The 20,564-nt window shown below is 28.8% G+C and overlaps 1 protein-coding gene across 3 annotated transcripts in view; it reads right to left on the bottom strand.

Moving 5' to 3' along the window:
• The window catches only part of LOC123300788, a 191,692-nt gene that overhangs the window by 15,069 nt on the left and 156,059 nt on the right, over positions 1 to 20,564 (bottom strand). For 2 of the 3 annotated variants that reach the window (XM_044883438.1, XM_044883454.1), the window contains exons 3-4: positions 10,092 to 10,211; positions 440 to 534 (exon numbers count right to left, since the gene is read on the bottom strand). In XM_044883438.1, the coding sequence (XP_044739373.1) occupies positions 440 to 534; positions 10,092 to 10,211 (215 nt within the window). The remainder of the gene's footprint in view (positions 1 to 439; positions 535 to 10,091; positions 10,212 to 20,564) is intronic. The other variant, XM_044883447.1, reaches the window with a different exon arrangement.

Below are 20,564 nucleotides of genomic sequence, written 5' to 3'. Positions count from 1 at the left end.
TGAATACTTCAGTGTAATGACTGGCACAGAAGTAGTAAAAATAAGTTAAAATTATCATTAGGCAAATTAGGTTGTGTATTTCGCCAAAACCTTAATAAAGTGGTGATCTGACTTTCTTAAAATCGCCTTTGCGCTCCTCTCTTTTATGCTAAAAAAAGTCGACATTTAAGAAACCGGGAGAGGCAGGGCAATGAGACTCAAAATACCACCAGCAAATTTCTATATTCTTTTTTCTCCCCCGACTTTGGACTACTTCGTGATAATGTAGTGGATATATTACGAAAACGGAATCCTAAACAAAAAAAGAGAACACAACTTCCAAAGTATTGTGTAACTTTTAAGCACCTATATTACTAGGTACAGACTACGTAGAGGTGGAGGAGGGCTTCACTATGTAATATTACATACTCTGACATAATAATAATATACACTAACTAACCTTGGTATGAAGACATTCCGGTTTGCTTTGATGTGACGCTGAAGTGTTGTATGTGCAGGTAAAGGTTTTGAACTGATCTCTTTACGGCCAAATGTCTGCAAGCAAAATAAAACATATTATTTACTTTTTTTTTATTTTTACATATTATACAAATTATTATTTAAAATCCATTTGTGTAGGTTAGGTTATTTCTACACTTATTCAACAGAATTATTAATACATAATAATATAATATACAAATCTATGTAATTATTAAAGTATAGTAAAAGTCGCATATGAAGTCCTTGAAGGGATTGTGTTAACAAGTATTAAAAAATTGACAACTGTTAAGACCAGATTGTTATTTTGATCCACTTGTCGCTAAAATTTGAGGAGAAAAATATTCTTAAAAATTTTTATGAATATCGTATGTTTCTTACGGTTAACTTTATAAAACAAATATTAGATAACTTTGTAGTTCATTTTCGGGATTAATTCAATAAAATTCTGACGTTACTTTTAGTGTGTATCATCTTCACGCCACCTCCTAAGTAGAGGATATGTCGGTATAAGTAAATTCCTAAATTTAAAGCATACCTACATATTCCAAATATTGCGAAAATGTGATAAGATTTTATTAATATTGCTAAATAATGTAAAAAGTAAGAATAAAAAACTGCTAAAATATTTGATAAACTTTCAGAAAACTCCACCTTTGCATGTAGAATATTTTTCTTTCCCCAAAAGTTTAATAAGTATTGGGGAAGCGCAAATAAATGTATTGGGCGCCTTGGCAAACTGCACAATTGAATTGCGTTTCCACCATTTATATTTTTATAACATACAATGTCATTTATAACATGGGCGCTGTGAGGAGGGTGCAAGGGGGTGCACTTGCACCCTCCTGCCGGGAAAGAAAATACACGGAAAAAGATTGAACTTTGTAACGAATATATTTTAAACAAAACGCTAATCTTTAAACAAAAGACACAATTTTTGTAGATTTATAGATTACTTAATTTTCTACAAAAATATGCATTTCTCATTTTGTAAGTTTATAAATTAGCGAGTTATAAAATAAAGAAAAAAAATTTCATCGGCGCTTCAAAGTCTTGTATTCAATATTTTTAATGTATTAGGTTTGTAGATTTAAAAGTTAAGTTATTATCATTTTCTTGTTTAAACAAATATTAGAAGAGATATCGGTCAAATAGTCAAAAAGTAAATCGTTATAGTCGTATAAGTCATAAACCGTTTGAAATACAAAAACAAATTTACAAAAAAAGGTAGATAGTTTAATTATCTTCAATAAAGGTTTTTACCATTTTTGGTCTAAAGTACACGGTTATGGAGATATAGCCTAAAACGGTTTTCCTTAAAATGGAGGCACTTACCCCGCCTATTTTTTTAAAAATTTTGTGCATTTACATTCAGTAAGTGATACTTAACCTATTTAAATAATAAAATAACTCCTATAATTTAGTGCATTATGGACAAGAGTAACTAGCTTCTATATAACTTGCAGTATTAATAAAATTGTAAATTTATCTTCCAAAATTACCTCAACCCGTGTTAACTCGACCCAAACTAACTAAATCTAACACAATGAGTTGATTTTTGTTAATAGATGTTGGAAATTACTGAACAGATATCGATGATCATTTTTATTAAATAAAAGTTTGGTATTCGTATTAGTTATTTAATTATCGGATTGGCAAATTTATTTTTCATTCTCGAATGTACATGCATTTCATAGACTGAAGCTAAATTTTGTTTAAGGTGGCTTTAACTGTACAATTATTTTTGAACATTAAAAAATAATTTTTTTTGTCATTTATAAATTACATACATTAATTCCAATTAAACAAAATAGCTTCTTGGAAAATTATTAATAATTATGAAGACGATGATAATAATAGTTATGTCGTGGTTATGCCTTTCAGAAAGAAGAATGTTGTTGACTTATAAAAAAACCAAAATGAAAATGTATGAATTGGAGCGTGAACAAAGATATGAACAGGATAATGGATTAAAACTTTTAATGGAACATTATTTTGTGATGGTTTTATAATAACGAAAATGTCACTTATTTACCTCACAACTCTCCAATGTGAAGATTGGTGGTGTACATTTAATTTCATAGTAGAAAGGAAATGAAATTAATTACGTCGACCACATCATTTTTATAGAAGATGATAATTGTACAACAATTTTCTCAAATTATAGAATCAAGGTCTGTGGCTGTCAATAGTGGTTTAAAGTGGAATGTACCTACACTTTTAAAAATCTCCCAAAAAAATTAAGGATATTCCAAAAAGGAAACTAAAGCCTTCAAAAAAAGTAAAATCAATAAACACTGAAAATGAGTCTTATCTCGAATGAGCATTACTCTGAAGAAAAGTTACAATTTAAGGTTTTTTTTTTTTTTAAATGTTTGTTGTTCGATCACTTTCTAGTTGGGGGTTAAAAAATTTTGGGCCTTTTCTGCATAGAAAAAAATTTGTTGCAAATAACTTCGAAAATATCTTAGCACAATGAAACTAAATATATAAAAGAAAAAAAGTGTTGCATCTTCGAAATTTTCCATAATTCGACCACTCAAGGGGGGGGAGTGCTTAACCCTCTGCTTTGGAGGGTAATTGGGGGGATTTTAATCAGTTTTTTACACATTACAAAAAAAAAAAAAAAAAATTGCATCAAATAAGAAAAAGGGTCAAATAAAGGTTCTAGCTGTTTTAATTGTGGACATTTTTGTTTTTTTTTTCGACTTTCTAGCTTCAAAATTGATCGAGATATTGTAATTTTAAAATGGTGTATTTTTTGCAAAAGTTTAAATATAAAAGTTATTATTTATAAAAAAGGAACAACTTTTATTTCTCCAAAACAATAAAAGCTAGGGAGTTGAAAATTATCTTCTTTTGGTCAAAGAAGATAAAGTCTTAACGAAATTGTTAAACAATAATTTTTTAAATTCAAAATAATATATAAATAAGAGATTTATAAAACAAGAATTTTAACCACAAAATATTTTGAAAAAATTTATAATTTAGTAATAATAATGATCCATTAAAAATAAAACCAATTATTTTGTCATTTCCAGTCCAATTATTTTCATATAACAAAAAGAAAATTAGTAAATAAACATATTTACCGACAAAAATAACAAAAAAAATAGGAATTGTATTTATAATATGAAATTTATAGTACAGGCGTGATGGTCAGCGATTATTTTATTTGCATCGATAAGTGGAAAAAAAACTGTCTGTTAGAACATGCAATTTTTCAATGTCATTTTTGAAATATTTGAGCTGTATACTTCCCACCTGACACCATACAAAAATAAATTTTTGTATATAGTTATTCTAAAAATATTAAAAAACAAGTGAAAACGAACAGTTGACGGAGTTGAGCAAACTAAAAGTTAATTTCGCTTTACAAGATGGGTCTTACAGACTATTACCACTCTGTTTCCTGAACACGCCATAAAAATTTTAGCTTGATCTTTTTTCGTTTTTTGAGTTATCGTGTCTACTGACAGGCGAGCAGACAGGCAGAAGGACAGACAGACAGACAGGCGGACATACAGTTAGACGAACGGACAATCTGAAATTGATTTTTTAGGTGATTTTATGTACACCCATTGATAACTGGCAGTTGCAACTCGCCAGCTGGTTACAATTATTCGTACTAATTAAAATCAGAAGGAGCCCCGAATTCAGTAGTTACAATTTCAACTACCAGATGGCAATACTTATACTTATCATTTTTTAAGGAAAATAAAAATATTAAAATTCAAATCAGATAAATCCCGCAAACTGGCGATAAAAATTTGTACTATTAAACCGGACCGCTTTTTTAGTAGTTTCAATTTAGACCACCTGATTACTTACCATTTATGAATACCAAAATTTTATTCGTTGCATCAATTTTTTAAGCGTTACAAACTTGGGAAATTAAACCTAGTATACCTTGATTTATATTATACATATATACACTTATACAGGGTATCAAAAAAAAAGGTCGTATATTTTGGTAAGCTCAATTCTCTTTTCTACAACTGCTTGCACTATTGATAAAGTTTATATTTCGAGACAGATGGTAGAAACATAGTGATCCAAGTAACATTTCTTTATATCTGATAAAATAAAGAAATTAAGTTTTTAAGTTTTTATTAATAGACCATACATATAAAAATTAATATTAACTGTTGGAATACATACATTAACAAAATCAATCTTGTTAAAGTAAGAGGTGACATTTGTTGGGGGAAATGATTCCAAATGGCATTTAGAGTGTGGCATGAGAGAATTATAAAGATTTAAGTTCTCGTGCCCACACGCTAAAATCTTTAATTTAAGAAAAATGATACTTAGACCACTGTAGTTTTACCCTTTTATCATGGTTATTTAAAATATTAAAAAAAAAAAAAAATTATTAGTAAATATATAGCTTTTTTAGGTCTGCCAAGCTAGCAGATACAATATACAGCGTGTCTACTTAAGTTGGCTTCATATGGAAAACTTTTTTTATTATTATTAAGGTTTACGAAAGAAACACTGTTGGCCACTTTTGGGACCAAATGCTGATAGTTGATTACATGAAGCTTATAAGAAGGAGAACGATCGCTATAGAAAATATTGTCCCCGAAATATGGATAAAATAAGTGAGGCGCTGCGACCGCGAAGTAGTATCAATAAAAGCGGGCTGTTGTGCGCTAATTTGAAATGATATATCAATTTGTACATTATGCTAACAACAACAGCTAACTTCGCAGATACTACTTCTTGATGACAGCGCGGCTGGTGGCTTAAAAATGAACTATAAATTCTACAAATTTTCAGGGACAGGTGCGCTAATGCTTTAGTACATAGCGATCTTTCTCCTTCTTTATAACCTTCATGGTTGATTACTTCAATTACACAATTGGCAATTGCTTAGCTCAAATTTGGTACATTTACAGAGCTAGGTAATCAAATAAACGAATTTAGCGTAAATAAACGAATTCTGCCTCTGAAAGTTTACCCCAAAATCAGAATTACTTTAAATTCGTTAGCTAAATAGAAAATTAAAAAAACAACACATGTAAAAGTTTTTAAGAATATACATGAAATGCGAGTCCAGCGCACATCTGACCGGTTTTTTTGCCCCTCTCGAAAATTACAAATCATAAATATGTCGGGGTTAACTTTATAGAATTAATTTTATCTCTGTTCTGAAATTTTAATTATTCCATCTACACACCGGTAATGCAAAACTATACATTTTTGTAACAAAAGATAATGTATAGAATTCATTATTATAATACAGTGCAACCTTAATATAACGAACCTCAATATAACGAATTCCTCGATTTAACAAATTTTTCGCAATCCCCTTGAATTGTCCATAAGAGTCAATATAAAATATACCTCTACATTACGAATATTTTTTGCGAACAGCCTCTTTATAACGAATTTTCAACTACATAAAAAATTTAAATACCTCTAAATAACGAAATTCGTCAATTCAAAACCTTTATATAACGTATAAAGTCCCACCAATATATGACAGTTAGTATACTTCATAGTATGAAATTCATGTCGCGAGAGGTTCCGACACTTTTTACCTCTTTATAACGAATTTTAGACCAACTTAACCTCAATATAACAAACCTCAGTTTAACGAATTACTTGATATAACGAATATTTACTGGTTCCCTTCAGATTCGTTATATCGAGGTTGCACTGTATTTGGTTTCAAAATATTTCAAACGGATACCACATATAATACAATTTACGATATCACGATATCAAACTTTTATTCTAATTTTTAAATTACTGATGTGTTATGAATTTCATTCAATTGATTTGACAAAAAAAAAATGTATTAACAAAAAAAAAAAAAAACCGAATTAAAAAATAAAAACAATTCAAAAACAAATTAATATGCACTAAAAAGTAAAATATAACGTAGTTACAATTATTGTTATTTTGGAGTCGATGTCAGCCAAGGAAACAACTGTGACAGAACAGTTTTCTACATTAACTTGGCTGACACCGACTCCAAAAATAACAATAATTATTAACTACATTATATTTTCGTTGTATAGGGACTAAATGGCCGAGCGGTCTAAGGCGTTCGTCTTAGAACGTTGAACTATTTAGACTTAGGTTGCGGTAGTAACCGACTCCACCCACATCAAAAATGTAATTGTAAATATGTTTGTAATTGATTAAATAAAAAAAGATTAACAAATAATGATGTGAGTGGCCTCTGTGATAAGGCGTAGGCCATAAAAACGGAGGTTAAACTCCCATTATTATTATTATTATTATTATTATTATATTTTACTTTTTAGTGTCTATTAATTTGTTTTTGAATTTTTTTTTGAAGTCGGTTGTTTTTTTGCTAAAAATTTTCTTTATTTTATGATTTTTAGTGAAGTACACTAATTTATCACTAAAAAACGAAATCATCAAAATCGTTTGGCGTGATACTGAGTTATTCGTCCATTTGTCGCGCACAATTAATGAAAATTTAAGACTTATCTGGTTTTCACATGGATACCATTGTCAGAACTGGACCAAATTGAAAAGCAACCACACGGGAAGCACAAGCTTTCAAATAGATAAAGAATCATCAAAATCGGTTAACCCCCAGTCAAAAGTTCTGAGGTAACAAACATTAAAAAAATACAGTTGAATTGACAACCTCTTTCTTTTTTGTTTGAAGTCGGTTAAAAAAATGTATTAACAAACATATACCATAAACTTTTGAAAATTATACATTTAAAAATAATACAGGAAAGGTTAATTATAATAATTTGGGTACACATTTCCTGGTTATTGCCGCTGCTGGCATACCCATAATCTGATTAACTTGAAAGCCATATATCCCTGTAACTATGGCAAGCACGCGAAGGTTATGATGATGAAATTCTAAGAATATTTGTGTGCAGCTTTTGGGTTTGATGGGCGATTAACAAATTATTAAAAATTATTAAAATTAAAATTTTAATAATAATAAAATTTTGAAAAAATATTTACTAGGTACACTTAGTTTTTAAGCTTGCGTCTCCCCCCCAAAAAGTGCTTTAGAAAATGAGTAACCTTCCAACCGCACAAAATGAATTCCAATTGAAATAATATGCGTTGTAAGACAATCGACCAGAAATAAAATTTAATTAACAGAATAATTGAGATAACTTCATTACCCACGATGCAAACTCCCAGAAAATCAGTAAAACCCCCAAAATTACGTTTTTTCAATTTTATACTTGCTAGAGAAATGAGATTTTTAGAATAGTTTCAAAAAACTGCATCTTTATGTTCTATGCTGCATGTATAGAACAGAAAAACGTAATTTTGAAGAGTTTTTCCGATTTTCTGGAGGTTTGCGATGTGGGTAATAAAATTTCTCGGAATATTTTGTTAATTTGACTTAATTTTGAGTCGAATACTGAAACTTCCATCTTTTTAGCATGTATAGGACTGTAAAACGTAATTTGGGGGGGTTTTTCCGATTGCCCCAGGAGCTACGATGTGGGTAGTGAAATTTTACTTTATTTTGAGTCGATTGCTGAAAATTCTAGCTTTCTAGCATGTATGGGACTGAAAAACATAATTTTGGGGTGTTTTTCCGATTTTTCGGGGGTTCAAAACGGTTAAAGTTGAGTAAATTTTCTACGAAGGTTTGATGTTCGGATTTCGAAGGTTCAGTGGTGAAATTTGGGTCCGCCGCAGGCTTATAATATTATTGACGTATAAGCAGAATATTGAGTGCATGGTACCATTCGCCGTGATTTCAATTAACAGTGTCTAGTAAAAAATACTAGATGACCCTCAATCAAGAAAGTATTTTTACTGGTTATACTGGTTGAGATTGCTGTCTGAAGAAATATTTATTTGTTTTTGGAATATCAACAGCCAAGTAAAAGCTTTTACTTAAATTCAGTAATTCAGTTCCAACAGGCAGACCGACAAATAAAACCTACAAATTTCAGTTTTGTCTAAATTGACCGTACGTGTACCATTGAACAAAGTGAACCAAGTTTTGAATCTCCGCGAATGGGAACATGCGAAAAGTCTTAAGATTTCATATTAAATTGGGGAAGTCTAGAGAAGAGGGATATTTCTCAACTTCCTGATGAAAAGTTATTAGATTTTATGGAATATAATTGTTGAATAATTTCGTGGATAGTTAGGATTTAGGGAATAAATTGAAAGGATTGCATATAAAAAAGGTAGGATTATGAAATAAAAAGATTATCATATACAGTAGATTCTCTATAATCCGTTTGTGTGTTAATGTAGCTTATACAATATCACTTGATTACATAGAGATGGAAATATTTAAATTATGTGTCACTATAAAATTATTTCTGTTAAAAAACCTTTCAGGCATCCAGAGATTTGAATAATTCCATAAAACACCTGCTGTGTTGTATTTGGGATTATTGAGACTCTACCGTAAATTAATTTATTTTATCAAGTAAATTATAAACATACTAAATTAATCCTTTTTTTAAACATTAAACCGTTTTTGAAATAGAGGTGGCCCAAGATGGAGCGCCCACACATCAAGTTGGAGAGGAAAATTGGAGTTTTTAAGGAGTATAACAGTTTCATAAAGGGAGCGTGAAACATAAGATGTAACATGACAACACTTCGATTTTCAGAGTCAAAAAGGATCAACGATAACAAAGTTAAATGACTGCAAATAGTGTATTTTTAAGGAAACAAAAAAACAAGAATATAATCCAGGGAATAAAGAATAAATAAAAACCGAACTTCGGGATAATTCCGGGAATGCTAGATTTATGTACGAACCTTTTATTTGTGGTTAAACAAAATCACAAAAGTCCCCATCGATCCGAATACCACTACAAAAGTTACCCGGGGTCATAGGTCACGAAATACGATTTTTCGTGAATATTTCGTTAACGGTGCCTGTTATCGAAAAAATAGTAGTTATCAAATTTGTGCATCAAGAAATTGCCTATAAAAAATATACAATTATTTTCCTTCGTAAGACTAACGGTTAATAAGAAAATTCGACTCAAAAAGGTGTAACGTTGTACCCTGTTAATTAGGAGTATACTAGGTGAAGTATGCACTCCTTAACGGTATCTGGATGTTGAATATTTATAATTAAACGCTAATTGAAATATAGATATAAATGAAATAATCATTTTTAAAGTATGAACGTTATAACTTTTGAGTTGAATTTTCTTTAAGACCGTAAGTCTTACGAAAAAAACCAATTATATACTTTTTTTATGGGTAATTTCTTGATCTACTAATTTGATAATTACTATTTTTTCGACAAAAGTGACCCTTAACGAAATAATCTTGAAAAATCGTATTTTGTGACATTTTGTATCGATGGGTACTTTTGAGATTTTGTTTGGAATCACAAATAAAAGGTTCAGCTTTCCTGGAATTTTTCCGAAATGAAATTTTTATACTCTCTGGATTATTATAATTGTTCTTAAGAGAATTCGTTTAGTTTACACAGCATCTGCATGAGGAATTTATTTTATCAATAAGCCAATGATTTACATTTTTTTTATAACATAAAAAGTATAGTAGTAATAACGCTATTTAGCGGAATTCATTAATTACAATTTACTTGATAAAATCTAACAGGAAATTATGATTATAAGGATATAGGAAACAATATGATAGGAACTTACGTTAAATATTGATCGTATTACTTTCCAATTTAAATATAATTGTATTTTCAATTTTCTAGGATTTTGTTTTCGATTTCGATCTTTAACTCTTGCTCTTAACAAAGTTGACATATATTGATTCTAAATTTAAAAAAAAAAATGTTAATTAATAAATTATGTAAATTTAATTAAAAAAACATTTTGTTGGTAAGAATGTTTTAATTATGTTTTGTATGTGTAATATAGGTATAATTAATTGATTGTAGATTTGTTGAAGTGAATTAAATAAATTTTTTTTTAATGTTTAAACTTTCATTTTTAAATAAATATTCAAATTAGATTCTAAATGTGTATAATACACCTACGTATTTTATATAAAAAATTTATTTTTAAATCGCAAGAAATCACCTACACACGTAACAACGGATGTATAGTAAATGGGGCCTTGAACGTACCCAGCGCCGGGTTTAGTTATTTGATGCCCCAGGTTTTTATAGCGAATGGTGCCTTAGTTTTTTATTATATATATATTTTTTTTTATTTGAATTAAAATAGTTACAATTTTTAGAGTAAAGTTGACTGAAATGCTGTTTGCTTGTTTGACTTTTTAATAGCAAATTTTGCTAATATCGTTAAAATTGACGATTGATTTGTAATATGCTATTTTTTTCATAATTTTTTATCAAGTTAAATTTAATAATCGATTATTTTATCACTGAAAGTACCTATTCTAGAGTAATAATAGTGTAAAAAAATACGCTTTTGTTACTAACTGAATTAAAAAGTAGAAAATAATTTAAGTTAAACGAAAAAAAAAAAAATACAAAAAATAGAGTGATTAAGAAAAAGATCGTGGTGTGCTAAATTTCAATTTTGTTAATATTTTATTGGTACATGTTGGTAAAAGCAAAACTATTAAAAAATATCTTTAAAAGCACCCCACGCCTTTTTGACGATAAAATGATTTTTTTAATCATTCTATATTTTTGAACTTCTAGAAATTATTTTCTACTTTTTAGTTCAGCTAGTTACAAAAGCGGGTTTTTTTAGTTTTTTAAACTATTATTTAGTTTCCGTGTTTTCAGAAATGAAAAAATCGTTAATCCAGAAGATCCTGATCAGGATAATCGGACAAACTATTGTATTGTCATCGGTCCTTGATAAGTGGACGAAGTTTAAATTCAATCTGACGTTTGAAATAGGTGAAAATCACACTCAAAGATTCCTTTAAATAGGATAAATAGGTGTACTCAATTACATATACATAATATTATATGTAATCCGTGAATTTTTTGTAACACTGAGATACGTGCATGCCAAGCTAATAAAAGCGTGTTAAAATATTCAAGTTTATTTAATTTTAACAAGTGAAAACATACAATTGACTGAGTTAATTGTTGAAATACCATGTATAGTCAGTGTTGATTACTCTGTCACATTACACATACATACATGTCACACATACATAACTAATATTCCCATATAATGCATACTATAAAATAAACGCCTAATTTGGGCCCTCACGGCTAAACAGTGATGTTTGCGAAAAAATGTTTTAAACAAAAGTTGTTTATTTTTTTATAAGGAATATTTTTTACATTTAAACTTTTGTTCCATCTCCAACGGTTTACAAGATGGGTCCTACGGATCCAAGACCCAATTGATCTATATTGCTCATTTACGAACTCGACCTTACTTTTTTCGTCCTGAGTACGCTGTAAAAATTCCAGCTTGATATCTCTTTTCGTTTTTGAGTAATCGTGATGACAGACGGACAGACGACAGACGACAGACGACAGACGACAGACGACAGACGACAGACGACAGACGACAGACGACAGACGACAGACGACAGACGACAGACGACAGACGACAGACGAAAGACAGACAGACGACAGACAGACAGACGACAGACAGACAGACAGACAGACAGACAGACAGACAGACAGACAACCGGAAATGGACTAATTAGGTGTTCTATGAAAACCTATACCAAAATTTTTTTCGTAGTATCAATATTTGTAAGCGTTACAAACTTGGGACTAAACTTAATACCTGTAATATATTAGGCAGCTAAACAACGATTGATAATTATCAACAAGAATATACGACTAAAAACTCGACTATTTGTCTTAAAACAAACAATTTTCTTTAACAAAAATATAGTGATTGTCCAAATTATGAAATGAAAAAAATGGAAATAAAATTTAAGAACCATGGCCTATTTATCGTGCTTTAAAATTCGAGTTTAACGCTTTCCAGCGATAAGTAGCTGTTTGATGAATACTTATGCCTCATAAAAATATGCTCTTTTTTAAAATATAAACTATTATCTTTTAATAAATAAAAAAAGCTTTTCTTTTTCCTTTATTTTCGTGCAAATTTTCTTTATAATGTTGTAAAAATGATTTGTAATGTATGTAGTTTTAGCAACAAGTGTTTTTGATGACATTCATTACAAGTGACCCATCATTCATGACTATGTATGAAATTAACTCGTGGTATAACTTTAAAAACTTTTAAATAATAAAAACTATCCTAAACTACTATTATAGGAAAAATCTCTGATGACATCAAATAGTCATTATGGCAGTCATAAGCAGGCTTCAATCACATTATAATGGAAGAGAGCTAGTTTAAGAAAAATTCGTTGAATTTACTAAAGCTGATAATTTGAGGATTGATTATAGTAGTTGTGTACACACACATACTGCGGTCAGTCAAGCGAAAGATAGAACGGGGGTCATATACATGATATCAAAAAGGTGCAGTTTTACGTGTTACTAAAATGAATTTACTAAAGCTGAAAATTGTTATACAGATTGTATATTGCAAATAAATAACAGTTATGATTGTCAGTCAGTCAGTTAGTTAGTTAATACATCAGATTTATGATTTCCATGGTATTTAAATGAAATTATTAAAACTGAAAATTGTTATATAGCAATATATAAGCTGTATAACAATTTTCAGCATTAATAAATTCATTTATTCAATTCATTCTGACTGACATTTATTTATTCAATTCATTCTGACTGTTATTTATTTGCATTATACAATTTGTATAACAATTTTCAGCTTTAGTAAATTCATTTTAGTAAGCTTTAGTAAATTCATCGTTCGCTTGACTGGCCGTAGTATGTGCGTGTACACAACTACTATAACCAATCCTTAAATTATCAGCTTTAGTAAATTCAACGAACTTTTCTTGACTTTGCTCTTAATCCATTATTAAACACTTTCTGAAACGAAATTTATACCTGTTATGGTAGTTTAATCCTCCGGTTGTCGCATAGCAAAATGATTTCCCCAATACATTTATTTTAGCATTCTATTTCATAATTGGAGTGTTCAAGTTTAATTGATATTTTAATCAACCTCTCATAATTTAATTAATAATATGTCATTCAAAAAAACATAATGTCACTCATAAAACACTATTGTGTCGATTAAAAATTGAGAAGATTAAAATCTGAATAATATCAAAAGGATGGATATATTATTTGTATAATGAAATCGTATTTTCTTCTTCAAAGAATAAAAAAAATTATTTAAAAAATAAAAAAACCCGACTGAGTTAAATATAAACTGAAAAGAAAAAACAAGTCCAGCAGTTTACATACCGATTTTAACAGTCGGTATCCATTATGGGAAACATTTTAGCCAGTGTAGATTTTAATGATCCCGACTGTTAAAGTCGTTATGTAAACTGCTGGACTTGTTTTTTCTTTTCAGTTTATATTTAACTCAGTCGGGTTTTTTTATTTTTTAAATAATTTTTTCAAATACCTATTCAACGAGATGCCAATTCAAATTTTTCATTTTTTTTTGGTATCGAAATACCTTAAGTAATATCACAGTATTGAATAGGGCTATCCATCAGAAGTATTGAGATTGCCAACCAATATGGGTTTGACGCCCATACTCCATTGGCTTGTACGCCATTCCTATTGCCAAATTCCCTCAATAATCAAGTCGGTATGGCGTTCACGCCGGTACTGACATAGTGATATTCACAAAAAATACCGTGTACTTTGTTATTTCCTTCTCAAATCAAATTGTTTAACTCTTTGCTGAACACCTCGGCCGACTAGATTTGGAATTTTCGTGTAAATTTTTGCACAAAATAATTTATTTGCTCATCAATAATTGGTTTTATTTATTACTAGCTGATTAAAATGTTAAATTTCGATTTGATATTTATTGTAAACTTTTGAAATTTTAAATAGGAAAATATAGTGCCAGTCAATGAATACACATATTTCCACATCACCCATGAGGTACTGTGGGATTGGGATGCGTTCCCGTTATTTAGTGTGGCGGACTGCAGAAAATGACGTCTATGTCACGAAAGAGGTAAGTCTGCGAAATTTTATGTTAATCGGACTGATAGTTTCGGAGATTTCGTGATGAGTCAGTCAGTGGTAAATCGCTTATATATATAAGTGTTATATAGATAAGTGTTACTGTGATTGTTCTCGGACTATTTTATCGTACCATACATTTTATAAGATAGAAATTACACTTTAATTTTTTTCATTTTCATGGGTAATTTATCAACATAGGTATAAAAGTTGATTACAAAGTAACATTATAGTGTATAGGTATAATGTACAAATGTAATTCTTATTAGTGATAAATGTTCGTCATGCGTATAACAAGAAAACCAGGAACTGAATTAATTTATTAAAATTAGTAGGTAATATAATAGTTTAAATAAATAAAATAAAAATATGTATATACAATTTATTTTAATTGTGAAATGTTTTTTGTAATTTTTTTTGTTATAAATAAATAATAAAAAAAAATCTAGTTGAAAAGTCAAAAACCTTGGATAATTAATTTATTGCCATTTTTAGTATTTGTAGAATATATTTTTAAAAGTTTTAAATTTAGACAAACTAGTTTTTTATTTTAGATTTTTTTTGTTTGTTGATATATTACGAAAAAATGATTGAAAGTTATAATATTTATGAATAATAATTTTTATTTATTTATTTAATATTTTTTAATTTATTCTAAACAAGTGAAAACAAATAATTGATTGAGTTAATTGTTGAAATACCATGTATAGAAAGTGTTGAATGTCAGTGTTTTAATAAGTTATAAAAGTTTAAAAAACCAACACAATTATGGCGACCTCTTGTCGTAATTTGTTTTATTTTTCGAAAATTTTTAAACCGAACCATGACGCCTCCCTTTACATATAACATACGTTGTGAGTTGTTTCTTATGCAAGTCGTTAAAACGTGCGCCGTTTCGATTCACTTTCGTAGGTGAATTGGGTCTTTTGTCCGTAGGATCCATCTTGTAAAGCGTTAGAGATATAATGAAAGTTTTTAATAAAAAACATGGTCCTTAAGCGCATTTTCTTTCGATTAAATGCATAAATGATAATTTTAAATCGCATATTTCCTCCGAAAGCTAACTATTTTCGAAATAATGTTTTAGATAAAAAATGTTAGTTCTTTAATGAGAATCAAACTTTTCAGTGTAAATTTACTCTTAACTTTAAGGATTTAAATTAACTATTAGAGCAATCTGGAGAACTGAGCCATCTGGAGGTCCAATCTGATATCAGAATATAATGCTCACCCCCTCCCGCGCCCATCAAACTCTGCAACTCTTGTTAAAGTAATTTTTTGATTGGTTAGTTACAAATCAAGTTATTAGCCATAACAGATAAAAATGCTCCATCCTGTATGTCTCCCAGGCTAGAAAAAATAGTAAACATTATTTTTATTTAATTAATAGCCCTAATGTCGTAGTAAATTAATCACATTACACTTTTGACTGATTTGTTCGAAGGACACTGCTGGATCCTGAGAATTTGACACTTTGAATACAAATTACGACAAGAAAATAATATTAGTTCTAATTAGTGGATAACTAGAAATAGAAGAAAATAACAACATGTTATACAAAAAAAAATTATTTTTTAACACATTTAACATGATATTTTAGCTGAAACGTCGAAAATGCTTAAGTTTGTAGAACTACCTATATAACAAATGTATGATGAGTTATTTTTAATTAATGCAGAACCTAGTCGCATAGATAATATGATGTAATGAAATCTAAATATTATTATTATAAACAAAGAAGATTTTCTGACATCATAAAAACACACCAAGCCTCCGACGATATGTAAGTAAGTACATATAATCACTATGCTCAATATACCATGTGTGTTTGTACCATCTAGGCATATACATATCTGTAGTATGACAGAATACATCCGTTTAGTAATGCATCTAAGCGAGAGGTATTATATACATGTATTGAACATTAGTTGGAAGACGCTTGGAGAGTGGGAGTTTGTAATATTTGTATGCAACAAAACTCCCACTCTCTGCATGCATACAACAGAGGATCTGTCGTATCGAATCTGTAGTCTTACAACAAATGTATATAATACCTCTCGCTTAAATGCATTACTAAACGGATGTATTCTGTCATACTACAGATATGTATATGCCTAGATGGTACAAACACACATGGTATATATAGGTACATGGACTATGTGGTGGACTGTGGCGTGGTGTACCTATCTTATAATTAATATTTTTGTATAAAAAAATACACGGGGCGTACTTTAAAGAATTTAGTGATGAGACCAGGCCGCAAGCCAACAAGGTAATTAATTGTACAATTGTAGCTAATTGCTTGTAATTACAACAATACTCTGGGTCTGTAAAATTTTTCTATTTTTTTGCGGTTACCTTAAAACATAGTTAACAACACTCTCGATCAAATTTCCTTTAAAATAAATAATACTTAAAATAAAAAAAAACTAAAAAAACATGCTTTTACAATGAGCTGAACTAAAAAGTAAAAAATAATTTCTGTAAGTTAAAAAAATACGAGTGATTAAGACTGATTAAGTCATTATAAAATATCTTAAAAAGCACCCCACATTTTTCTTAAAATCGAATAATGCATTTTTAGTTTTTCAAGAATTTTTATTTCAAAAACTACTTGGCTTAAAACTGATCAAATCTGATCATGAGTACTTTTTGGCTTAAAACTGATCAAAAAATACAAAAAGTTTTTATTTTGAAAATATTCAAAATTTACTTTGCTTTTTTTTCTTTTCTATGTCATTGCTTATATGTTCACATTCTATTAAAAAGTTTTTTTTTAAATTTGTTTTCATTTGTTCCAAGTGATTGTTATCAAAAACTTTCAAATTATGTTTTTTTTGAGATTTCCCCACAAGAGGTATTATATTATTATTTTTTTCAAAGAGTTTTTTTCTTAAAATTTGCTTGCATACATAAGCTGAAATTTTAACCACATATTCTTTGAGTAAAACTCCATATAAAAAAATTTTGAGCCTTTAAATAAAACATTGTTGTCATGCTCATACATTCTTAAGTAAATAGTTGTTCTGAACTTCGTAGATCAAGTGTTTTATGGCAACTCTACTAAGTTTATAATTAGTTTTAAAAGGTACAAGTATTTCCGATTATTTGTGACATCACTAATGACTAAAAAACCATACAATATTCACATTATAAATAATAAAAAACAAGTTTATTTTATACTTTTGTGTAGGTAATGAATTAAAAAATAATAATACGTATAAAATACATAGCCATGATACAAGTTAACTGGTTATGGTAATATTTACTCCATATAATTCTGGCGCTATTTAATAATAATTTCTTTTATGTATGTTACTACAAAAACCCGCATTCAGATACGATTGGCTAATAGTCAACTATTAAGTTAATTGGTCATAGTACGAATTAAAACACATTCGTGAAAATTTAGATGGATGGATGTTGTTAGGTTCACAACTTTAATTTTAAATAAAACAAAGAAAAATGTTTTCAATATCAATAAAAAATTTTCTTTATTGGAAAAATAATTGTATGCTATTCATGTTTAAACATGACTTCGATCATTTGGCCGTTACTGTTGGCGCTTGGTGCAAATAGATGTTCAATTAGCACACACTTTTCGCAGTAATTATTACACACTTTTCGAAGTCCTATTTAGCCATTTAGTCGCCGAATGTTGTATTCCAAGTGTTTAATCGTCACTGGTAATCTAATGACTAAACATATCCTCAATCTAATATGGTTAGATCTCACGATCTTGGAGGTACATTAACAGGTCCATTAATGAAATTATAGCCCAATAATGAAATAGTGAAATAATAGAAGAAAGAGGTGAAATAATAAGGAGCGTATTAGTCGATAAATTTCGGACTCGTTAAGTAACATACATTATAATAAATATTGAATCGATATGATTTGAATTTATTTTAAGATGATTTATATCTAATCTATTTTTATCTGCTTTGTATAAAAAAAAAATGTAAACATTTAATAAAATATTTGTAATTACATATTTTATTATAATTTTTATAATTTAGAATGTTATTTGTTTCAATTATTTGTATTATCTATATCATTCTATAAACAGATAGATATACTGATTATTTACAAGTCAACAATTGAGTTAATTATTGAAATACCATGCATAGACAGAGTTTTCAAATCCATGAAATTGTGATTAAAAGAGAGGATAAGTGATGACAAGGAAAGTGAGGGCTATAATGCGCTGATCTTTGTTTTTAAAGTTGAAATTGCCCAGCGAAAGTGTGACTATTCAGTGCTAGTTCTAGCAATTTAGAGTAGGTACATCACATAGACCAAAAAATATTTTAAAACAAGTGAAAAGAAACAATTGACTGAGTTAATTGTTGAAATACCATGCATAGTCAGTGTTGATTTCTTTATCACATAGAAAATAAGTTTAGAAAAAAGTAATCTGAGAAAATTTTGTTTTTCAAATACAATTAGCATTCAATACCGCCTATTAAATGCACCTTTTCCAATGCACCTTTTACGATACCTACTTATAAAACTCCATGATCAATTAATCGATGATTTTAGTTACTTTCTTTAGAAAGTATTTTTTAATAGGATTTTCAAATAATTGTATTTTTTGTAATAATTGATTTTATAAAACTTGAATTAAACATAATAAAGCTTTCAACATCAATTATCTACAACAACCACGAATTACATTAACATTAACAGAAAAAAAAATAAAATAAAAGTGACACAAACAATTTTCTTGTTGATGTTTTATATAAATTATACGCCTAAAAATTTCCACCATCTGCTTTTCATTGGATACGTTTTTGTTTTTCGGTATTATAAACATATTTGGGTTAAGGTCGTTTTATACACATCATCATCTCATACCAACAAGCACAAGTGTTCTAAGTACTGTTGTTGGCTGTGAACATGATATCCTGTGTATATTTCAAGTATAGTTCAAATATTATAGCACTGGAAAACAGAAAGATTATATTTCAATTTGTTTTTATCTCATAAATCATTAAGAAAGTATGTATCTATAATTATATACTATTATAAAAAATTTTGAATGTTTGTACTCTGAAAAGAAAATTTAAAATAATGACAACCTCAACCCGAAGTTGGTTCGAAGTTTCATATGGAAATAAAGTAAAAAATACTTTCAAACAATTTTCTAATAATTGGTACAAGTACAGCTAAATATTTGTATTTATAATAGAATGGGATTGAATTTAAAATATGAATTTATTGATACAAAATCACTGAAGTTAAATAAACAAAATCATTACTTCTATGAAAGAGATTGATTTTAGTTTGAAAGTCATGCATTTTATTGATGGAAAATAAAATTGTATTTAGTTGGAATATATAATCGTGTCAATAAAGCGAACCGATAAATTAAAAGAAAATTTCTTTACGTTTGCTTTAAATAGAAGATTTGGTTATGATGATCGCATATCTATGTCTAGTCCATATATGATTGAGCCAACTACAAGAAGTTACTAACTTACAGAAAGTTTGAAATAAACTTATTGATCATTTTTATAATATATACCATTTTTTTTGGTATTTATATATTAAGTATCGGTGGCACAGTTGTTAAGCTGTAGACTTAAGACACTAAAATCAATATTAATTCATATGTCGCTGGTTCATAGTGATGGTGTATAGTGATTTGCAATTTAATTGTTAAAATGTATCAAACCTTTTTTCTACGCGAACTATTTTTGTTTTTAACAAATAATTTTCTCCATAATCGGAAAAAAAATTGAAATTGAAACTCTTGCCTGAATATTTATATATAACGGGTTGTTCACAAGCGACGAAATTTTAAAATTTTTAAACTGACAAAATTTTACTTGTTTCGGATTACTATTGCTTGTCATAATTTGACACTGAAAGTGAATTTATTGTAACAGGTCTAAATTTATTGAAACCAGAACAAAAACAATCGTTTAAACCAACAAAAATCTACCATTATAGCTGGATCCCACCGTCCTTGATATCTTATTTCTATTGTTCGCACATCTTGATGGAACCTTTCTCTTTGTTTATCACTCACCTCACCAAGATTATCATGTAAAAAGCTTAAATGACAGTGTAAATGGATTTTGAGTGACATGCTGATGGCATATTTGGATATTTTATTTTATGTGTC

This window comes from Chrysoperla carnea, chromosome 1 (assembly GCF_905475395.1).
Source record: "Chrysoperla carnea chromosome 1, inChrCarn1.1, whole genome shotgun sequence".
Taxonomy (NCBI): domain Eukaryota; kingdom Metazoa; phylum Arthropoda; class Insecta; order Neuroptera; family Chrysopidae; genus Chrysoperla; species Chrysoperla carnea.
Note: the sequence above shows the minus strand (reverse complement) of the source record. Positions and strands in the feature narration are given on the sequence as shown.